This window comes from Anneissia japonica, unplaced genomic scaffold, assembly GCF_011630105.1.
Source record: "Anneissia japonica isolate Jap-2015-1 unplaced genomic scaffold, ASM1163010v1 scaffold1951_len603592_cov169, whole genome shotgun sequence".
Classification (NCBI taxonomy): domain Eukaryota; kingdom Metazoa; phylum Echinodermata; class Crinoidea; order Comatulida; family Comatulidae; genus Anneissia; species Anneissia japonica.
This window is the reverse complement of record NW_022741522.1, coordinates 333,936-353,036: the sequence shown is the minus strand read 5'-3', so window position 1 is coordinate 353,036 and position 19,101 is coordinate 333,936. Positions and strand designations below refer to the sequence as shown.

Sequence of the window (19,101 nt, the reverse complement as noted above, 5' to 3'; positions counted from 1 at the left end):
TTATACATAGTTCTCACTAAGGTGCCCACCTCCCTGTCCCCTACATTTTTCAAAATTATATAAAAAATGGAGAGAATGAAAGAACATTATATTAAAATTTAAGTCGTAGAATTCCGTTTCTGGTCATCTAGAGGTGCCTCAACCATTAATGTTCTTACCTCTGCCCCAACCATGGTGAGGCTCAGGTGGATACGTGGACCCTATATCTCTGAAAGTCCCTGCTTGAGCCCCTCTATTAATAAAATGTGTACTTTAATAAATGAAAATATGGATAATCAAAAAATGGAGACATCATGACAGTACTAATCAGTACTACATCGGAACTTTAATTAGTGGATAGTTGAGTGGCTCATAAAAGTCCAGCTATAGTCAAAGTCTACATGACCAATTACCAAAATGCGTCGTCATTGTTCTGAATTTTGATATTTGCAGAAAAGCTGATAGGCTTATGCTGCAGCAATTTTTTGTCGTATACCCTACAATCCTATCGGAGGTCTCAGAATACCACTATAAGCCTGGCTTCCTCAAAATCGCTACATAGTGATTTCAGTGCAATTGTTGTACTGCGTACGGTATAGCCAGTGAACAGTGAAATTACAATTGTAACCCGACGTAATCGGGAAGACTCCCTGATTCGACCGACCAATCAGCGTCATCGAAAGCTGTCGGCGCGAGCGTGTAGCTATTGTATGGCAACCAAGCTTTACTTTGGACACGATAACATTTTTGCAAAGCCACACCCCTTCGATATTGTCGTTTACTGTATGTAAACGTAACACGTGTAATTGTGGGACACCCAATTTCTAATTGTTGCTAAGGTGCCTAAAAAGATATGATAAGCGTATGTTAATTCCTGCGTTGTCCATGTGCACCAACATCTTGTAATCAAAACTCTCAAAGTTTCTCCCATGCGTGCAAGCTATGTAAACATTTAAAAAAAAATGTTGAATCTGAAACGTTTTCAAAAAAATGTAGAAAGGTAGATTTTACACACGAGCCTTTTAAGATGGGGAAGCGACTTATGTAGTACACGTACCTGACGCTATTTAGTAAGGTAGGCCTATTATATACTGCTTTTAAAAATTAAACAAATAAATACTAGAACCGCAAACTCAAAATCTGCATAAAGAACACTTTTAGAAAATACTATCATAAAATGTAAGTATCATCGTATTAAGAAAACCTCGAAACAAAGATTTAATATCAATTGGACTTTGGTCACTATCTTATGACCTCATCAAGCCTCAGTTATCGGTGAGACGTGACCAAGACAACACTAGTCGTATTCAAATACTGTTTAATAATTCAACATTGAGGTTTTTAGCTGACAGTATCTACAAGAAGAACAATACGAAATAACTTTTGGTTCATGATTGAGACGATACTTAAGAATTTAACTCACTGCATCTTGCGACGTCGTACGACTGTCGGGGAAGCAGTGTGTGCCCGGATTTAGTTCTATTTTTATCCGCATATTAAAGTTTATACACACGCCTTGTATTATATGTCGACGCTCAATGATTTTTGGTTGATGCGTTGTCGCAGCATCCAAGCTTTTGATATTTATTTTCTTCAACATTAGCATATCCTCGGGTCGTTTATGTAAAACACCTAACGAAGAGATGGCTTGTATTCTAATACACCCCTGTCAGTACTTAAACACGGGCGATCCGAGAGGTATGTCCTGATTGTAGCCTGCAAATCAGTCCAATGATAGACTTAACAGCTTAATGAAAATTCTGCTTAGCGTCGGATTTAATTAGCAAAATTCCTCAAATATATAAAAAAAAATCAAACGATATTGAACGAAACCGTAACAAATTCTCAGAACGAATTACGTGAAAGGAAGCATTTACTGTAGTAATGACCGTAATCATAGACCACAAGAGTAAACATCATTATAAAAAGTGGACAGGTAGGTCGAGGGTGGTGTGTAGCCCGTGTTACTCACTCTTCATTGCACTTAATGTACGCCATAGCTACCTTAATTGGCGTCCCATACTCGATTTCTTTTTTTTTTCTCGGATTAGACCTTAGATCTTAGATTAGATTTTTTCGGATTATTTCGTCTCTACAGGAACTAGATAAAAATACGTTCATGTTGAAGAAAAGGATAAGCTCATGTTGAAGAAAATATATATTAAAAGCTTAGATGCGACAGCAAAATGTGCATTTCCCATCGAATAATGTTATAATAATGCATCAACCAATAATCATTGAGCGTCGACATATAATAGGACTCCTACAAGGCGTGTGTATAAAATTTTTAATATGCGGAATTTCCTGTTGCACAGGAACTAGATAAAATATATCTCTTGTATCTACCTGGCACACACTGCGCCCCCGATAGTTGTACGAACGTCGCACGATGCAGTGAGTTAAATTATTAAGTATTGTCTCAATCATGAACCAAAACTTGCCACAAGTCTCCATTCTCCCGATTTTGATTGTTAAACTTCAGTTTGTTTACAAATTGCAATAAATATCGTATGAAACAAATATATATATATATATATATATATATATATATTATATATATATATAACTTTTTTACTGTTTAGCGAGATCCAGGCATTGTTTTTACTGTAACAGAGGCAACGCCTGCAATCAAGGGAAAACCCCAATATATATTCTCTAAATAGGCATATCTAATTACTAATGACTTACCGATTCATTCATAATACGTTTCGATTTATTTTAACATTAGACTGACTAAAATGCGACATTCATTATTCCTTCGGGAAATATTCGATCCGAGCTGTGTTTTTGTCTGTTTATTATAATTCAATTGTATAGTTCAGTTGTGCCGTAGGATAAATTGAAATTATATTATGTCTAGTGGCAGTGAGTTTGATATTGCTTGGCTTGTTGTGTTCATTATACCAATGCAGTACTGGGTCATTCACAATTATACCGTTTTCACGAATGCTTATCTGTAAAACGCCTGTAGACATGTTTTTATTTCTTTGTAGAGCGAGGTGACTTAGTGTGAAACGTTATTTTTATCGTAGAGTTTAGCACCCTTCGGTCTGTTGCATGGTGCGCAGTGCAACCAGGGCTTGTTAGTGGTCCGTCATTTTAACGCGCTGCCGCCTTCTGGATACAAAATCAGTAGGCCTATGCGAACCAGGATCCAGACTTCCGACCCCTTGTACTCAAACGTGGAAAATGTTGATGGTATTACTAAAAATCTAATACAATCCTTATGCAGATACACGTCACCGTAAAGCTGATTCATGGGATATATTGTTAATCGAGTTATCTCGTCATTGATTGATATTCTTTACTCTCTCTTCCTCGTGCAATGACTTTTTATTACGTGTTAACCATACATAGCATAATACAGCACATTACAAATTTGCTCCTTCGTTGAAAATACACCAACGCAGGCCTATATTTGAAAATTATAGCAGTTTTTAAAGCCACGTGGCTTCCGATTGGTCAACCGTCGCCGGCCATCGCAATAATTTAATCTATGCTCACAATTTACTGCCCAGCAAAGACAGTCGTTGTGAAGTTCGTTAGGCCCTCAGAAAATAACGTTAGCACATTTTTTGCGGCAACGTTTGCAAGAGTATTTATTTGCAAATTACTTTATAAAAATGTATTTATGGTTCCACGAAAAAACCCGGCGGAATGTGAGTCACCTGACAGATCATAGGCCAATAATAGGCCTATACAGCAGCGTAAGTACGATGCCCGCTCTCTCGGCTTTTCGTTGATCTTTCATCTCATTCATAATGTGTTATCAGAAGGAATCTCATAAATGATTAGAATAATATAAGCTCCATGACATGTTTTTTTGCATCGGTGCTATGACATTCAAATTGCTTATTTAACTCGCATAATAAATAAATAATTGCTTGAATCCACCACAGATGATCCTTAAGATGATACAACGTTTTTGTAAGAATTTCACTATTTCAACAGCTTGTATTTTCCTTTTTGATGACTTTCAAATGAAATTATTGTATTCTTCTTCATAACACTCATGGTCAAAAACTAATACAATTACGTGAATGTATACAATAATGTGTGCACTTTGAAGAAGTAAAATACCATTTTCCACCCCTTTTCCACCTTTCCCCCCAGTTTTTAAATATTCAAAAATCTCTATCTCATTAACCGTTCTCGGGTTTTTCTTCAAATATGCATTTTGTTTTAGAAAAATCAGTTGCACAACTTATCAAGTTTTACCTCCAGAGCCTGATGTTAATGACATGATTTATTCTTAAATAGGTCTACATATTGTACAAAGCAGTAATTTACGATTATTTTATATTACCCATGACTAAATGATTTTATATACGTTTTAGACTAAGAATAAATTACAATCATGTGGAATAATACGTTGAGAAGCAACCATAAGGAAGAACAAATCACGTAAAGTTGAAAACAACATTTGCATCATATTGCTTTATACTGTCAACAGTTAAGTAAATGGACGTGCGAGATATGGATAGCAAAGTGTGGGTTTACCGTTGGAGCGTGCCCTCACATGAAGAAAATGTATACAATTATGACTTCAAAATGCTGGTTGTAAAGAAAAGCAGAAGCATTGAGTGAGGAAACATTTCCCGTAGGTTTTGGTACGGTAAGGTTTACTGGGAAACACACAAGGGGTGTTGATTGCCTGAATAGAAACGACGAACGAAAAAATTAATAATAGATAATGTTTCTCCTTCACTCTCTGTTTATTATCAAACACAATATAAAACATACATTACAGTAACACAAACAATGTATTAAGCTGTGTTTGGCAGGATACACTATGTGTATTTTTGTTCAAAAGCCACATGGTCTCCAACTTGTCCAATATACACGACCGCTGATCATTATTTCAGTACTTCAATTTATTTTATCGTTGCGAAGAGAATTCTATAAATCGTAGGCCAAGCAGACAATACGTTTAAAGGTTCGGCAGAAGCTAAAACATCTGTTACATTTTGTGAAGTATTGAACCGTTGGAAATGTATTCATTTATTTCAACATTACGAGAATTCTAAAATGTATGCCAAGCAGAAAATATTTTCAAAGGTTTTAGTCCAGGTATTCGATAGAAGCTAAAACATGTGTTATACTTTGTGAAGCATGTGATTGTTGGAAATTTAGAAAACACGTTTCCAAGGTCATTTCGAACGGTTCTGATAATCATTCACGTTATTATCTGTCAAATGTTATAATTTGCTGCAGGAGAATTCCAATAAAATCTATAAATACTGAAATATTATAACGATGAGGATAATAATAATACGACATAATATCGGCACTGGTTCGAAGAGCATGCATGCTCGCATGGTTCTGGTGATAGAACAAGTCTTCTCGGATAAGAACTATAAACCGTTGCCCCAGTGTATACAATGGCTCGTGTGCACTTTAAAGAACCCAGTACAACCTTCAAGACGAGTAGGGGGATACCCCGATGTACTGGAACAGACAGCCCCTACTGGTGGACGAAACAATAAAGAATAACTTTTATTTTTTTCTGAAATTTCCACTTTAGGGGTGAAGAAAGTCATTGATCGAGTTCCTAGTCCACATATCAAGCGACCTGAGCATCTTATGTTAGATGGATTCGGCGCTATATAAAAATACTATTATTATTATTATTATTATTATTATTATTATTATTATTATTATTATTATTATTATTATTATTATTATTAATATTATTATTATATTATTATTAATGAGCTCCAGGATATGAGTTTTTTATTCGATACCTTGAGATGTGACATTATGTTTGTTTATTTAACTTGAATGATAATTTATAGAGGTTTGGTATAAGTGGATGGTACTCAAAATGAATCAAAATGTTTAGTATTAATTCTACAATTTCAACAACTCGTACTTTTGGATGTTATATAGATCTATATTAAAATTGCGTCCTTGCGAGTACTCATACAATATAAAATAGAATTATATCTTTTATTTGTTACAACGAGAGATCGATTGTAAGTATAGTTGATGTCGATTTTCTTGAGCATAATTCTTGGAGTACTTTATCACGTGACTAGAAAATCGAGATCATTGATAAAAACAGGATGAATGAATTACTGCACTGGTATGACGTCTCCGTGTCAGTACAAGACGAGCAGTAATGTTGGGTTTCAGATGAAGCCTCTTGAAATGTTTTGTTCTTTAAGTTGTATATGCTTTTCAGCTGGTCAGTACTCTTCTGCAGATCACGTTTTTCAGCGTGGCGTTCCATTTTCCTCCGTTTCTTTTAGATCGCTGATCTCGTGGCCTTCCTCTTGATGTCTTCCCTAATGTTCTTCCCTTCTAGGCCTATATTGCATTACAAAAGTTATGATGTCTCATTATATGTCTTATCAATTTTCTTTTGTCTTATTTCAATAACATTTTATTATTGCTCGTTTTTCCCCCAACTCTTAAGATATTTCATTTTTGTTATTCTATCGCTCTAAGCTATTTTCTTCTCGTCGCCTTCCCCTAGGAAAGAAATGTTTTGACAATTCATTCAGCAATCAACCTAACATTCCACTTAAGGACTAATGAATAACAACTTATAACGTAGATATGCTACAGATGATTGACAAATACCAACCATGCTATTTTCGCAAAATGAAAATATATTGACCTAAGTCTGAATATTGTGACTATCTTTTGTTTGGCTATCGTAATATTAGTATAGAGTCCCTATGTCTACATTATTGTTGCATTCAAAACTTTTTTTTTTACTGCAACCGTGTGGCGTATTTTGATATTGTTGAAGTTTGTAATCGTATTGAACGATGCAAATATGTAATTTATATGCACATGGTAGTTGATCATCATTAACTCCTCAAATTTGCCAACTTGTCGTATTGCATGTAGGCGGCCAAATGCATCATAATGGGACTTGGTTTATAAAGGGCATCATGTGTATAATGTGTCTTGTGTAGGCCTTAGGTGTGATAGGAGTTTCGATTGCACGTGACGATGAAAAAAAGAAAGGAAAGGATTTTAATATCTTTAGATTTTAATTTGCATTAACGGATGATATATGTCCATGTAAAAAAATGTTCACATTGGCATTTTAGGTAATCATTTATCTTATCCTTTCTCCTCTTTTTGTTACATATAATAATAATTTAGAAATCTACAAATCCCAAGATTTCATATTACCTGACAACATGATAAAACATACTGTGCGTTTCAACAGAATAAATCAGGAAGAAGTGTAATACGATTAGTAAATATATACCTTGTTTCAATCAGGGAAGATGGAAACAACATTTGCAACATTAAAGCTAATGTCAAAGGTTAAATCAATGATTTCTGATATTAAAGATCTCAGCCACTTTAAGTAATCTTCAATATCTAAAAACATGTACTTTCACTTCGACTGCTACGGAGTAACTTGATTGCTTTTTAAACGAACACTTCAGATTTTTTAGCTTACTAATACCCACTTCGGCGCTAGTGCTTGTATCACACCAGCACTTTTCAAACGCAAATGTAAGAGGATTGACGCAAAGACAAGCACAGAGCGTTCCACTTCGTATTAATTTCCCTCGTTCGAGGATTGAAAAAGCAAGCACAACCCCGGCGGTTAATTTGGATAAAACACTCTTCAAACGCTAACACAAGACGATTGACGCAATTCTTCGTTCCACAAATGACGTTCCTCCTATAACATTTAGCTGGGTCCATTCGTACTTATGCCACGGCGCGTCAGCCAACGTTTACACACGTTCCAAGTTCAGACTATAGTTTCTTTATTTTGCATCAAGACTAAACAATTATTTTAGTGTGAACGAAGCCTAGTACACTAATACTGTTAAGTTGGATTCTATATAGTGAATCTGTAATCGACGCCTTAATGAGTACCTCAAGAGCAGCAAAGGATAAGAGATTTTCTTTCTTTATTGTATATTTCAGTTCAATGAATACGACTGAGTGCTATTATGATTTAACATTAATGCAATATTTGATGTATTGTAACAAGATGCAATATTTGATGTATTGTAACAAGATGCGAAACACATCACACGGATAACCCACGTCAATTGAGTCGCATTTCGCGACAACATCCATTCTGTATGTCGCTATGTGCGGCGGTATAGTTCATTAGTTGTATTGGATGAAATTATGCAATTTACGTCATTGAACGCCAAAAAGAGTATGTATACTGAATGTTCACGACATTAGGGAGTTTTCGCAGGCTTACGAAAACGAATACGGTTACGTCATCAAAATCTGTCACAACGTAAGCGATTCGTGCCTTTTGCAGGAATCAATGATCATATCCAGTTCGTACAGTATAATATTGTCAAAAATGTTTTTGGCACGAATGACGATAATGATAATGACGTATTTGTATTTGTGAAATCTCCTTATTGCCGACCAACTTATCTCATTGTGAGCTTTATAAAGAGGGCCCTCAGTGTTGCTTTGAGCATGCCTTGACTTGCAGTTTAATATAAAATGTTTTAATGAAGGATGCGCTATTTCATGATGAAATACCGGTAATCACAGAGATAACTCGATTCCATGTTATTGCATTAGAATATTAAATTTTAGAGAAAACCAACGAATTCTTCTGAAATGTATATTGATCGTCAATTTGAATTACAATGATTAATAAGAACGCATATTCATGTAATAGCAATTATCTCTAACATGTTGGTACAGGTTTCTATCTCTGTTGGTTAAGGATTGAAAGGTAAAGGTCGGAGAATAACCCATAACTGCAGCGTCATTGTGCTGAATTGCGTATGGGCGTGGTTCGTGACTACCTAGCAGCTGTACAGAGGCGCTAATGGCTATAGCTACATGTTCATACCATTCAACAATGACGCTGAAATAAACCATAGCATCGGGGTAACCCCCTACTCTTCCGAAAGATGCAAGATAGAAGAGTGCACACGAGATAGATTAGTACACTGGACCTCCATAAGCCCATATCCGAAAATACTTGGTTCTACAATTTTCTTTATAGTTCTACCAAACCGAACCCTGGACGAGGAGCGGCCCGAACTAGCGCCGATGTTAAGGCTGTAATTATCGGCACCCCTGCCTTACCGCTCGGCCCCTCGACTCGAATGGAAATAGTAACAAAATCTTATTGTAATGACACTAGTGTATTTGCAGCAGTCATTGATACGGATGGAGTGAGGGTGGCCGCACAACCGGATGTTACCTAAATATATTGCCTGAATTTTAATTGAATACTGTAATTAATCTTTCCGGGGGTGTCAATCAAACTTTTGACTAGACAGAAAACAAACAGAAATAAATACTGTGTAACACAGTCCCACAAACACACAAGTTCACGTACTAAATTTTGAAATTAACTTGTACATTTTAAAGTAACATAAAAATAATCAATATATATAGAAATGGGTGTAATTAAAATGTTTAAGAAGACTTGTGTAATGCTCGAGTTCAAGTTCATACATCTAATTCAAAATGAGCAAGTAGATTTTTGAAAATGGTTTTTATGATTTTTTTTGATTTTTTTTGGGGGGGGGGGGGGGGGGGGGTCATTTTTCTGGGACATTTCATCTAGTGTTCTGGATTTACATCTCTGCGATACAGTATCTCACCGCACTGGATATATACATTACAACAAGCGGCGCTGAAAGTGTCTACTTTAACAATGTATTTCGTCCATATTATCCAGGAAGTCGATGTGGCATTTTTTTTAAATTTTGTATACGATGATTAACTGTATTCGGAAATCGTTAGGCTTAGGTTATTTTCGAGCAAATTGACATTTTAACCGCCGCTTAATATGATTGCGTTAGTGGGACAGCCTTAAAAATATTACTATCCATTATCAATGTATGTTAAATATACAGGAAAATCTATAGTAATATAACGTAATACATACTTACGTTATAAAAGAAACATTAAGAAGGTATTCGAATGAACGAATCATAATTTTATGTAGTATAATGTAATGGAGTGTATTTTTTCATTGCATCATTACATATTGAACGAACTATTAAAGAATATCAAAATCGATGTTGAAATGCATGATTCTAATCAAACGTTAAAGTCAGGTTCACACGAGAGTCCCTAGTATCCGAATCGGGAGCTAACCGTTTGCGCTAACCGTTAGCACCCGTGTGAGGACGCCCCGATCGGTTAGCGCTAACCGTTACCAGTATCCGGATACGTGGAGCGAGCGCGTATCTATCATTAACCATTCACGCGTATGCATTTCTAATCTCCAGTTTCCTATTGGTTAGTGATCCTCTTCCTGTGGTATCCTGATCAGGATTTTCTTGTATGAACGCACGGGTGAGCGCGCGTATGTTTGTAATCCGGATTCTGCTAACCGTTAACCTGCTGTGTGTGAACATAGCCTAAGCACAACAGCGCACCACTGCCCTGATGGTCTGGGCCGACTCGACTCTATAGAGAACGCAACGCAATGACATACGCACAACTGATCTTTTTTAATGGCAATCCGTTTAGATTGCCACCAACAACCAGCAGACGACATTGCGTCGTCTAGCGCTCAAAGGCAGCGGAGTTGGATTCGTCTGCCGACGGTCGTAACGGCCGTCATACGACGCAGTGCACTCACTGCTTTAGACATGAGGGTTTAAATGGCACAGAATAATTGCACATTTTAAACAAAGTGTTGGTTTTTGTTTTTGCAGGGAATCAAATTGATGACACACTAAGACAAATCAAAATTAACTCAAATTGCCTGTGTGTTGACGGATGCAGCGAAGGTACTGGTTTCCGCATCGCCGTTGCGCTTGTTCAGTGGATGACCATCGAAAAGTAAGTTAAAATTGGGGTTGGAATGCAACAAACCAGAAACTCGTTGGCCTAGTGGTACGAAACTAGTTTTGTGGGTTCAATTCTCAGATTTTTTTTACTAGAACTTGGGGTACAGAGAGACAATACGATAGGCCCTAATAGGTCAGGTTTTTAAATGAATAATGTTTGCACAACCTGATAGGTCAGGTTGTTCAAAACATCATTCATTTAAAATTGTTATAAAGCATCATTTAGACGCAACCGCAGGAGGTTTGCCGCAACACAAGTTTCGATGCTTGTGTATGTCAGCCATCTCTTTGCATACGTGCGTTTGCGCCAGTCCTCGCACACGGCGTCAGTCGATATCTGTTCGTGCTGTATGTACGCGAGTGCTGACTTTTGAAAACGACCCATTTCACGACGCGTCGTCGCGTCGCGGTCTCATGGAATCGCGTCTGTTGTCGACGCCAACGCAGTCTCTGCCGAGCTTAGATACGTGACTGATTTCAAGTGTTTTATACTCAAAATTGACTGTTTTGGCCTGTGTGGGCGTAGAATTCCTTGCGTAAATTGCATCAAAACACGTCTAAATTGTTCTTGTGTGAATCAAGCTTATATTGACCAATATAACGCTTGATTGCACGAGCATTTTCTAAACCTGCCTCTAAAATTATTGATCAAATCGACCAAGAAGCTATGTCTATAAAATGAGGGAAAACACAGCAGGTAGGCCGGCTGTGCCGACTACTGTACAGTATATTACATGCGTGTTTCATAGTGTGGTAGCAGACATTCAATGGACAACGGGTGAAATGCAAATTGATATTATGTATGCATTCCTCCTTGTGTTGAGCAAATATATATGATTAATAATATCAGTGATCAAATAATTATAAGAACACATGATATATATATATATAGGCCTATATAAATACATATATATATATATGTGTATATATATGTATATATATGTATATGTTTATAAAATAAGTAGGTATATATATAGGCCTATATAAATACATATATATATATGTGTATATATGTGTGTATATATATGTATATGTATATAAAATAAGTAGGCAGAAAAGAAATAACATGTTTATATATATATATATAGGCCTATATATATACTGTCTCTTATACACATCTGTATAGACCTACCGAGAAGTTTCCTTTTGTCCACGAAAAACCAATGCGATAATATGGATATGTAGTAGGCCTACTACTTTAATACCAATAAGTCTGTGTTGAGTCAATACAATTAAATATTTGAATGGTGACAGGTGTGCGTGTGTGTGTGTGTGTGTGCGTGCGTGTGTGTATATATAGCTGTGGTGCCCAGTTAGTAGCAGAAATAAATAACTGTCTATATTGGCTACGCAAAAATGAAAAGGAACACGAAGTCATTCAGGAATAATGATTAATCATCATCACAACATACATTTCTGAACAAATGAATTCAATGAATAATAAGGATATTCATCAATCATCCAACAAGGATACTGAATACACAATTATTATTTTCTTCTTAACAAATAGAGAATATATTTCTGTGTCCTCCAGTTTTCTTTAATGCTATTTGGACAAAATATATATTTATTTCTTTAATTATACGACAGTCAACTACGATGTTTAATCCAGATGCAGCATGCGTCGACGTCGGAGCCTCAACGAAGCGATCCATGAGAGCGTGGCGCAATGACACTTTGCACGGTAATTCGTTTTTAACGTGTTTTTTTAGCTGCGATCAGAATGCGGCGTTGAATTCAGCAAGCGTTCTTCGTGGAGGACGCGGTTTTCCTCGACCAAAAAAATGTGAGAATGGCCATGCGAGAAAAGAAACCCAATAAATCTCCAAACACCCGTCAGCCATCGTTGTTTACATGAAAATATATGAAAAATAAAATAGGGTGAAATTTAAGTGGTATTGATGAAGTGTTCTATACAGCCTTTAAAAAAAAATTAATTAAAACATCATTGATGCGAGTAGGCTCAGGTGGCAGAGAATGAACGGTACCCCGTATGTCACATGGTTTGATTCCCGATCAGACCATTATTTACTTGCATTCCTTAATTCTATTTTCAAAAACAAATAGTATTAATGCACTAATCTAGCTATTATCAAGACTATTAACTATCACACTACTGTAACACTTATCGTTTGGAGGTTTATGTTTATACTTTAAACGCTGCAGCAGCTAACCACCTGATTCTGTAAGAGTTAGTATGTAACTACTTATCTAACGGTGTGGAAGTCATGCACGTACGGTGAACATTTCGCCCGTAAGGACGACGGTTAGCATGTATGTACATGAGGATATTATCTCCAGTATAAAGAATATGCCCAACTCTGTCGGATAAACTGGTGGTAATGTGTACGACGTTTGCGCTGAACCATGGACGTCTCTTGGTCACCGGTTCAATTCCTATCGCTGCTCTTTCTTGTGTATCAGTTGGAGGGCTGCGAAATGCAAGTTTCAAATTGCACCGCCTTTCGGATGGGACGTTTCAGCTGTTGATTCCTTGTGCAAATAGGTCCATGTGCACGTTAGACAACGCAGTCACTCTTCGGAAAAGAGTAGGGGATTTTCTCCCGGTGTACTGACCAATTCACCACCAGAAGGACCCCACTGGAATTAAGTCTCAGGACTTTCGTTTATGTATCACACCAAAAAAATCAAATCAAATCAAATTCACACCCTATAGTGTAAAAATGTTCGTCCATTGTCACGGTGCAATATACAGTATTCAATTTCACTTAATAAAAAGTTTGACTCAGAAGAGAAAATTTTTAATTCATAGTACAAATGATCTGTTGAGATATGAAAGAACTAACTGCACCTTTTTTTAAAAGCTTACCGTCCTTTTCTCCTTACAGAAAATTTATACCGAAGAAAGAGCAGGCATATCATTTTGCCAATTACCTAATGTCTGCCTGGTTTGGAGATTATAACTGTGATAACAATGCGGTTGTGTTCTACGCCTACGAACATAACCAGGTATGACATCAATTGTAAACATACACTTTATAAACAACGTTCACTTAACTGCACATAATGTTGTCTTGTCCCACTTTTTGATGACACGTTTAAAGCTAACGTGTTAAGCTTAGACTTTATTGCGCTGAGAATATTGGCGTGTTAAGATCTTAAGCACGTTAAGCCTAAACACGTCTAGCTGTAAAAGTGTCATCAAAGATGGTATATTATTGTTTGGAGCTATATTTACACACCGTTTTTATAGATTACGGTAATAGTGTTTTAAAAATAAAGGAGAGACTTTGCAATAGCGTCGTTCAGTTGTGAAAGTGTCGTCAGATTACGTGTTCACTTTTTACGTCTGCCCAACACTTTGACGTTATAATGTTACAATTTGTTAAAAATATATTCTTTTCTTGTAGATTCAAAAGTACGTATTTTATAACGTAGCATTCACCGAAATAATGCTAAATTTTTCCGAAACGTAATTCTGACCACAGCACTCGCAAATGTTGTAAAAACGTTATGTGTTTGCTAAGTAACTGATATGAATTAATTTTGTTTTGAATGAAAAATCCAACTCCAGGCACTTGCTCTTATACAACTGGACCGAATCGCTCACACATAGGCCTATGGTTAAGCTAGAAAAGCCTTGATAGCAAACGCTTGTAGGTTCGGTTCCTACCGGAGACAGTTTTTGTTTTAATGTTTCTGGCGACTACGTTCACAGCGCTCGTGAATGTTATAATAAACTTTATGAGTTTTCTGGGTGGGAGGCACCTTCGATTCGAAGAAAATATAAATTACGTAAAATTTTAGACTTTAACTAGCCTACTGGTTGATAAATAATGACTTTGCTCAATTTCTGTTGATACACGGCACTGTTCATTGATATACTACCGTTAAGTTTTCACCTTGGAGCGAGAATAATAAAATTAATTTAATCGATTTCCTATGGTCATCGAAGCAATTGTTACGGCTTGAGTGACACCACAGCGGGTTCTTTCAACTTTCACCAAACGACTCACTGTTGAGTTAAATCAATATCAAGTTCATCTACCAAGACATTTTCATAATAATTAAATTGATGCGAACCGCACACTAATGATTGACAGTTAGACTAGGCCTATGTAAATAAAATTCATTATAAAATGTCTATAAAAAATATAAACCGGCAAATCAGAGGAAATATTGTTGGTATTATTGTTTATGGTAAAAATCTTAAACAGCTAAGTCTTTGTCCAGACTATTATTATTTTACAACAATTAACATGTGAGATGTCTAAATAAGGTCATGATGACATCACATTATGACCATATATAGGTATCAGTTTTTTGTCAAACACATTATGATAGTCTGAAGAGAGCTTAAGTTTTGTTGACGACATAATCAAGACAAGATTCATGCAGAACTAGAGTAGGTCGACAGGACCCTATATAAATATAAAGAAGATAAAAGTAAATGACAAAATATTACCAAAGTGAATGACAAAATATCACCAAAGTTAATGACAAAATATCACCAAAGTGAATGGCAAAATATCTTTATCTTGAATTCATCCCCTTCATTGGCATCTCCATCCTCAAAATCTTAACTATCATAATATGAAATCTTCATCATCATCATCTGGCATTTTTATTATCACCGTCATGACCATCATCATTATCATCTTCGATAGTCAGTCGCCGGAGGAAACAAATGATGGCCCTGTACAACTTATTTTTCTAAGATTCAAAAAGCATATTTGACGAAATTGTCGAAAAACGGCTAATGAGATACAGATTTTGGAATAATTAAAAACTGAGGGAAAAGGTGGAAAATAGGGCGGTTGCGCCCCATCCCCCTTCCTCCAATTTTTTGAATATTCCAAAATCTGTATTTCATTAACCGTTCCCGAGTTTTTCGTCAGATAATACTTTTCGTTTCTAAGAAAAATCTGTTGTACAACATATCATTTGTTACACCCCCTCCCCCCGTTACACCCTCCCCCCGGAGCCTGGCCCAAATACAATACAATAAAACAAGTGACAAAATAATTGTATAATCTTCCCTCAAAACTGCATAGATGTTCTAAACACTTCCAACTTTAAATCAACAAAATTTAAGCAAACGATTGAAGTGGAGGCCACATGTAAATAAATACAGCATTAATAAAATAAAATATTCTATCTTTTTTCAGCTTGCATTTGCCCTTGGTGACAGCGTCAAGATGATGGTATCCGAGTTGGAATACGCTAGCCTAGTTGATGATGGCCGTAGCCGACTTGGTAGAGATCTTAACAGCACATACGTGGCTTTGGATTACATTATTAGAAAACTGAACGACTCTATACAAAACGGACCTGGCGTAAGCCTCAGCGTAGTTTATTCAGTTACAGTGATCGGGGCTCTTTTGGTCGTCCTCTTTTTGATGTGCCTTATTTCAAATACATGTTGCCGAGTGGAGATACCTCGCAAGTTGAATGTCACTGAGGGCGACAAAACTGTAGGCAAACAAACACAAAAAGTGCCACAAAGATGATAGACAACGAAACCACTGCACAAACACAATCGATATTAAGATCGATAATGCATTTCAGTATGTTTAATAATCAATATGTCTATTTTTGTATTTAAAAGGTAAATAATGCAGCTTTAAGCAGTATTGTTGAACTGAACTTTACGGCCGGTAGGCTAACCGATAGGAATCAAACATGAAGACTGCTTTATGTGAAGCAAGGCTAAAGGCCACATGGGGCCATATACTAAGAGATTTGCAACATGAGGCACTTTAAAGTAATCATTGATATCGTATACTGCTTTTGATAACATGCTCCGTAGAAAAAAATTATTTTTCTGTTGTTCAACTGATTTTTTAAGACACAAAAGGGTGTTTGACGAAAAACTCTGGAACGGTTAATGAGATAAATTTTTTTAATATTCAAAAACTGGGGGAAAAAGTGGAAGGAGTGGTTACGCCCTTTTTTCTCCAGTTTTTAAATATTCGCAAAATCTGTATCCCATTTACCGTTTCCGTGTTTTTTCGACAAACACCCTTTTTGTGTCTTCAGATGTAGGGCCTACAACAGGCCTATCAAACATAAAAATTCCTCCAGCCTGCTTTAACTTCATGTTATTACCGTGATATGCCTAATACTTTTGCTTTGTTCCAAAGTATGTCTCTCATTAATAACTCAGTTCGTTGGTATTTATGTGTCTTAAGCATCTACCGCGTCCTCCATTTTTCTTTTTAAGTTGTTTTTCTTTGCAAATTATTCTTTGTAAATTATTGTACAGTTCATTCCAGAAATATTTGCATTATATAAATATAATATATTCTAGAAGGACGATTCAAATTAGATTAACATTTTACCAAAGTAAACACATCATTTGCAATCCAATCAAGTTTTGGAGTTCCAATAAATCGATTATATGCTATGCACTGATATAGTTGATCGATGGACTATACAGTTCAACTATCGTCTAAATGTGTAATTAAAGACGCAACGACTACTGTAGTTTGGACCTATTCTAATTGTATATTGTTCGTCTGTACCGTTTAACAATGATGTCAGGGGCGGCATGTGTTTTATGCCAATAAAGCAAATATCATTGATATATGCCTTGGATAATTGTACTTCATTTTTGTTTAGGTGTGTTAAATATGTGGGGGTGTGTGTTGGAGTTTGTATCTCGTCTTGTCGATAAATGTTCCAGATGATGATCCCTATTAGGTCTACTTGGAATGCATCGAGAACTAGAGTTGTTCAACGCACGTGCAGGAGTTGCCTTCGGCGCAACCTTTCTCGCCCATCGCTCTCGTAACTGGCCCACACAAATGCTTTCCCCTATGTTACAGTTTCCCCTGGCGGCCATGTACAGTAGAACCCCTATTAGGACGACACCCTGGAGACCAACAAAAGTGTCCCCTTTAGGAGAGTCCTTTGAACCAAAAACGTGAAATTGTTCACTTAATAGGGGCTTTTGCCATGTTTTTGTACCATGTGATGACATAGAATATTTGTGTTTCATTTTTAATTAAAGTTGAACTATAACTAATTTATAACAACAATTTGCAATGCAAACAATAATTCATTTATTGTATAACATAACATCAACAGAGGATGTAATTAAATCTACTAAAGTATGTTGCGGATATTATTTCCTGGTTGGTGTGCAATGTTACTTACCAAATATATATCTTTTTATAAATAGGCCTATTGAGCTTTCTATTATTCGACGCACACGATAGTATGAATAAATGACGTAGAAATCAGGGTGCAGACTGTATGGTAGATTAGAATCCTATATGAAAATGTACATAGCAAGAAAAATAGTCAAAATTGACAAGATTTTATTTGTACGAAGTAAAACATGCACTAGGTATATACTGGCAATGTCCATTTTAAAGATTGAGAGGAAATACTTCTGGTTCGACGTTAAGCTTATTGCTCGAAAAGATGTCAAAACATAAATTTGATTGATTTTTTGTTGAGTTTCAGCCTACAGTATATTCAGTATATTAGCGAACCGATTCATTATGTTCACTAAATGTAACGGAATAACATTTAAAGTGACCATATTATTAATCATAAAATAATTCAATACGTGACAAAATTGGAATGACGTCTATCACAACATTTTGGAATGTAATGACATGTACTGTAAAATCTAGTTTTTACTATCATCGGTCGTACTGTACCTGCTTGTCAACCAACGACGAAGTAATTGGCGCGCGGTTCTTCTTGATATAAAGGTAATTTTGTGTTGTTTCTTTGTTTGAACATTTTGGAAGTATCATAGATGATTTTACAACAAACAATTCGGTATCAAGACAAAATCAAGCTTTGAAAACTTCACAAAAAGCCGATATAACAATTTATAAAAATGTAAAGCTCAGTATTGCCGTTCAATTCCCAAAGTGTGCTTATTCAAATTGCCGGGGTTGTTCTAATTAAATTATGCTCTAGAATATTATATATGGCAATACTTGCAGTATTTGGCCAACTAGGCTTCACAGACTGATTATCGAAACATATGAGCCGGGGCTACCTCCTGGGGCGGCGGATCCAGAGAAGGGGTTTTCCCGGTCCGAACCACGCCCTTATAAAATGTCAGTTATTTTTTGTTAGCGGGCAAAACAATTATGCATAATGTTAGCTATAGCCACCCCCACTTTCGGGGTCTCGAAAAACCAATCGGGGTAAAAATATATTGCAGTATTTTCTACCGGGCTTAGCTATATCTACAGTATACAGGTATATATATAGGTATATACATTCGATTAAATAAGCCTTTGAATCCCTGTATTGTCATACTGACGTATGTCTTATTTCGGGGGCCTGGCTCCCCACCCCCTGGAGCCGGCCACTAAAGACAAAATTTTCGGAGGAATGGAGATGCCCGACCCCACGCGCCCAA

At 36.3% G+C, this 19,101-nt stretch overlaps 1 protein-coding gene across 1 annotated transcript in view; it reads left to right on the top strand.

Moving 5' to 3' along the window:
* LOC117118731 overlaps positions 1-17,300 on the top strand; it is a 19,910-nt gene extending 2,610 nt beyond the window's left edge. Inside the window, exons 2-4 of the mRNA XM_033263407.1 lie at positions 10,617-10,743; positions 13,601-13,721; positions 15,881-17,300. Of these exons, the coding sequence (XP_033119298.1) occupies positions 10,617-10,743; positions 13,601-13,721; positions 15,881-16,222 (590 nt within the window). The 3' untranslated portion in view covers positions 16,223-17,300. The remainder of the gene's footprint in view (positions 1-10,616; positions 10,744-13,600; positions 13,722-15,880) is intronic.
* The last annotated feature ends 1,801 nt before the right edge of the window (positions 17,301-19,101 follow it).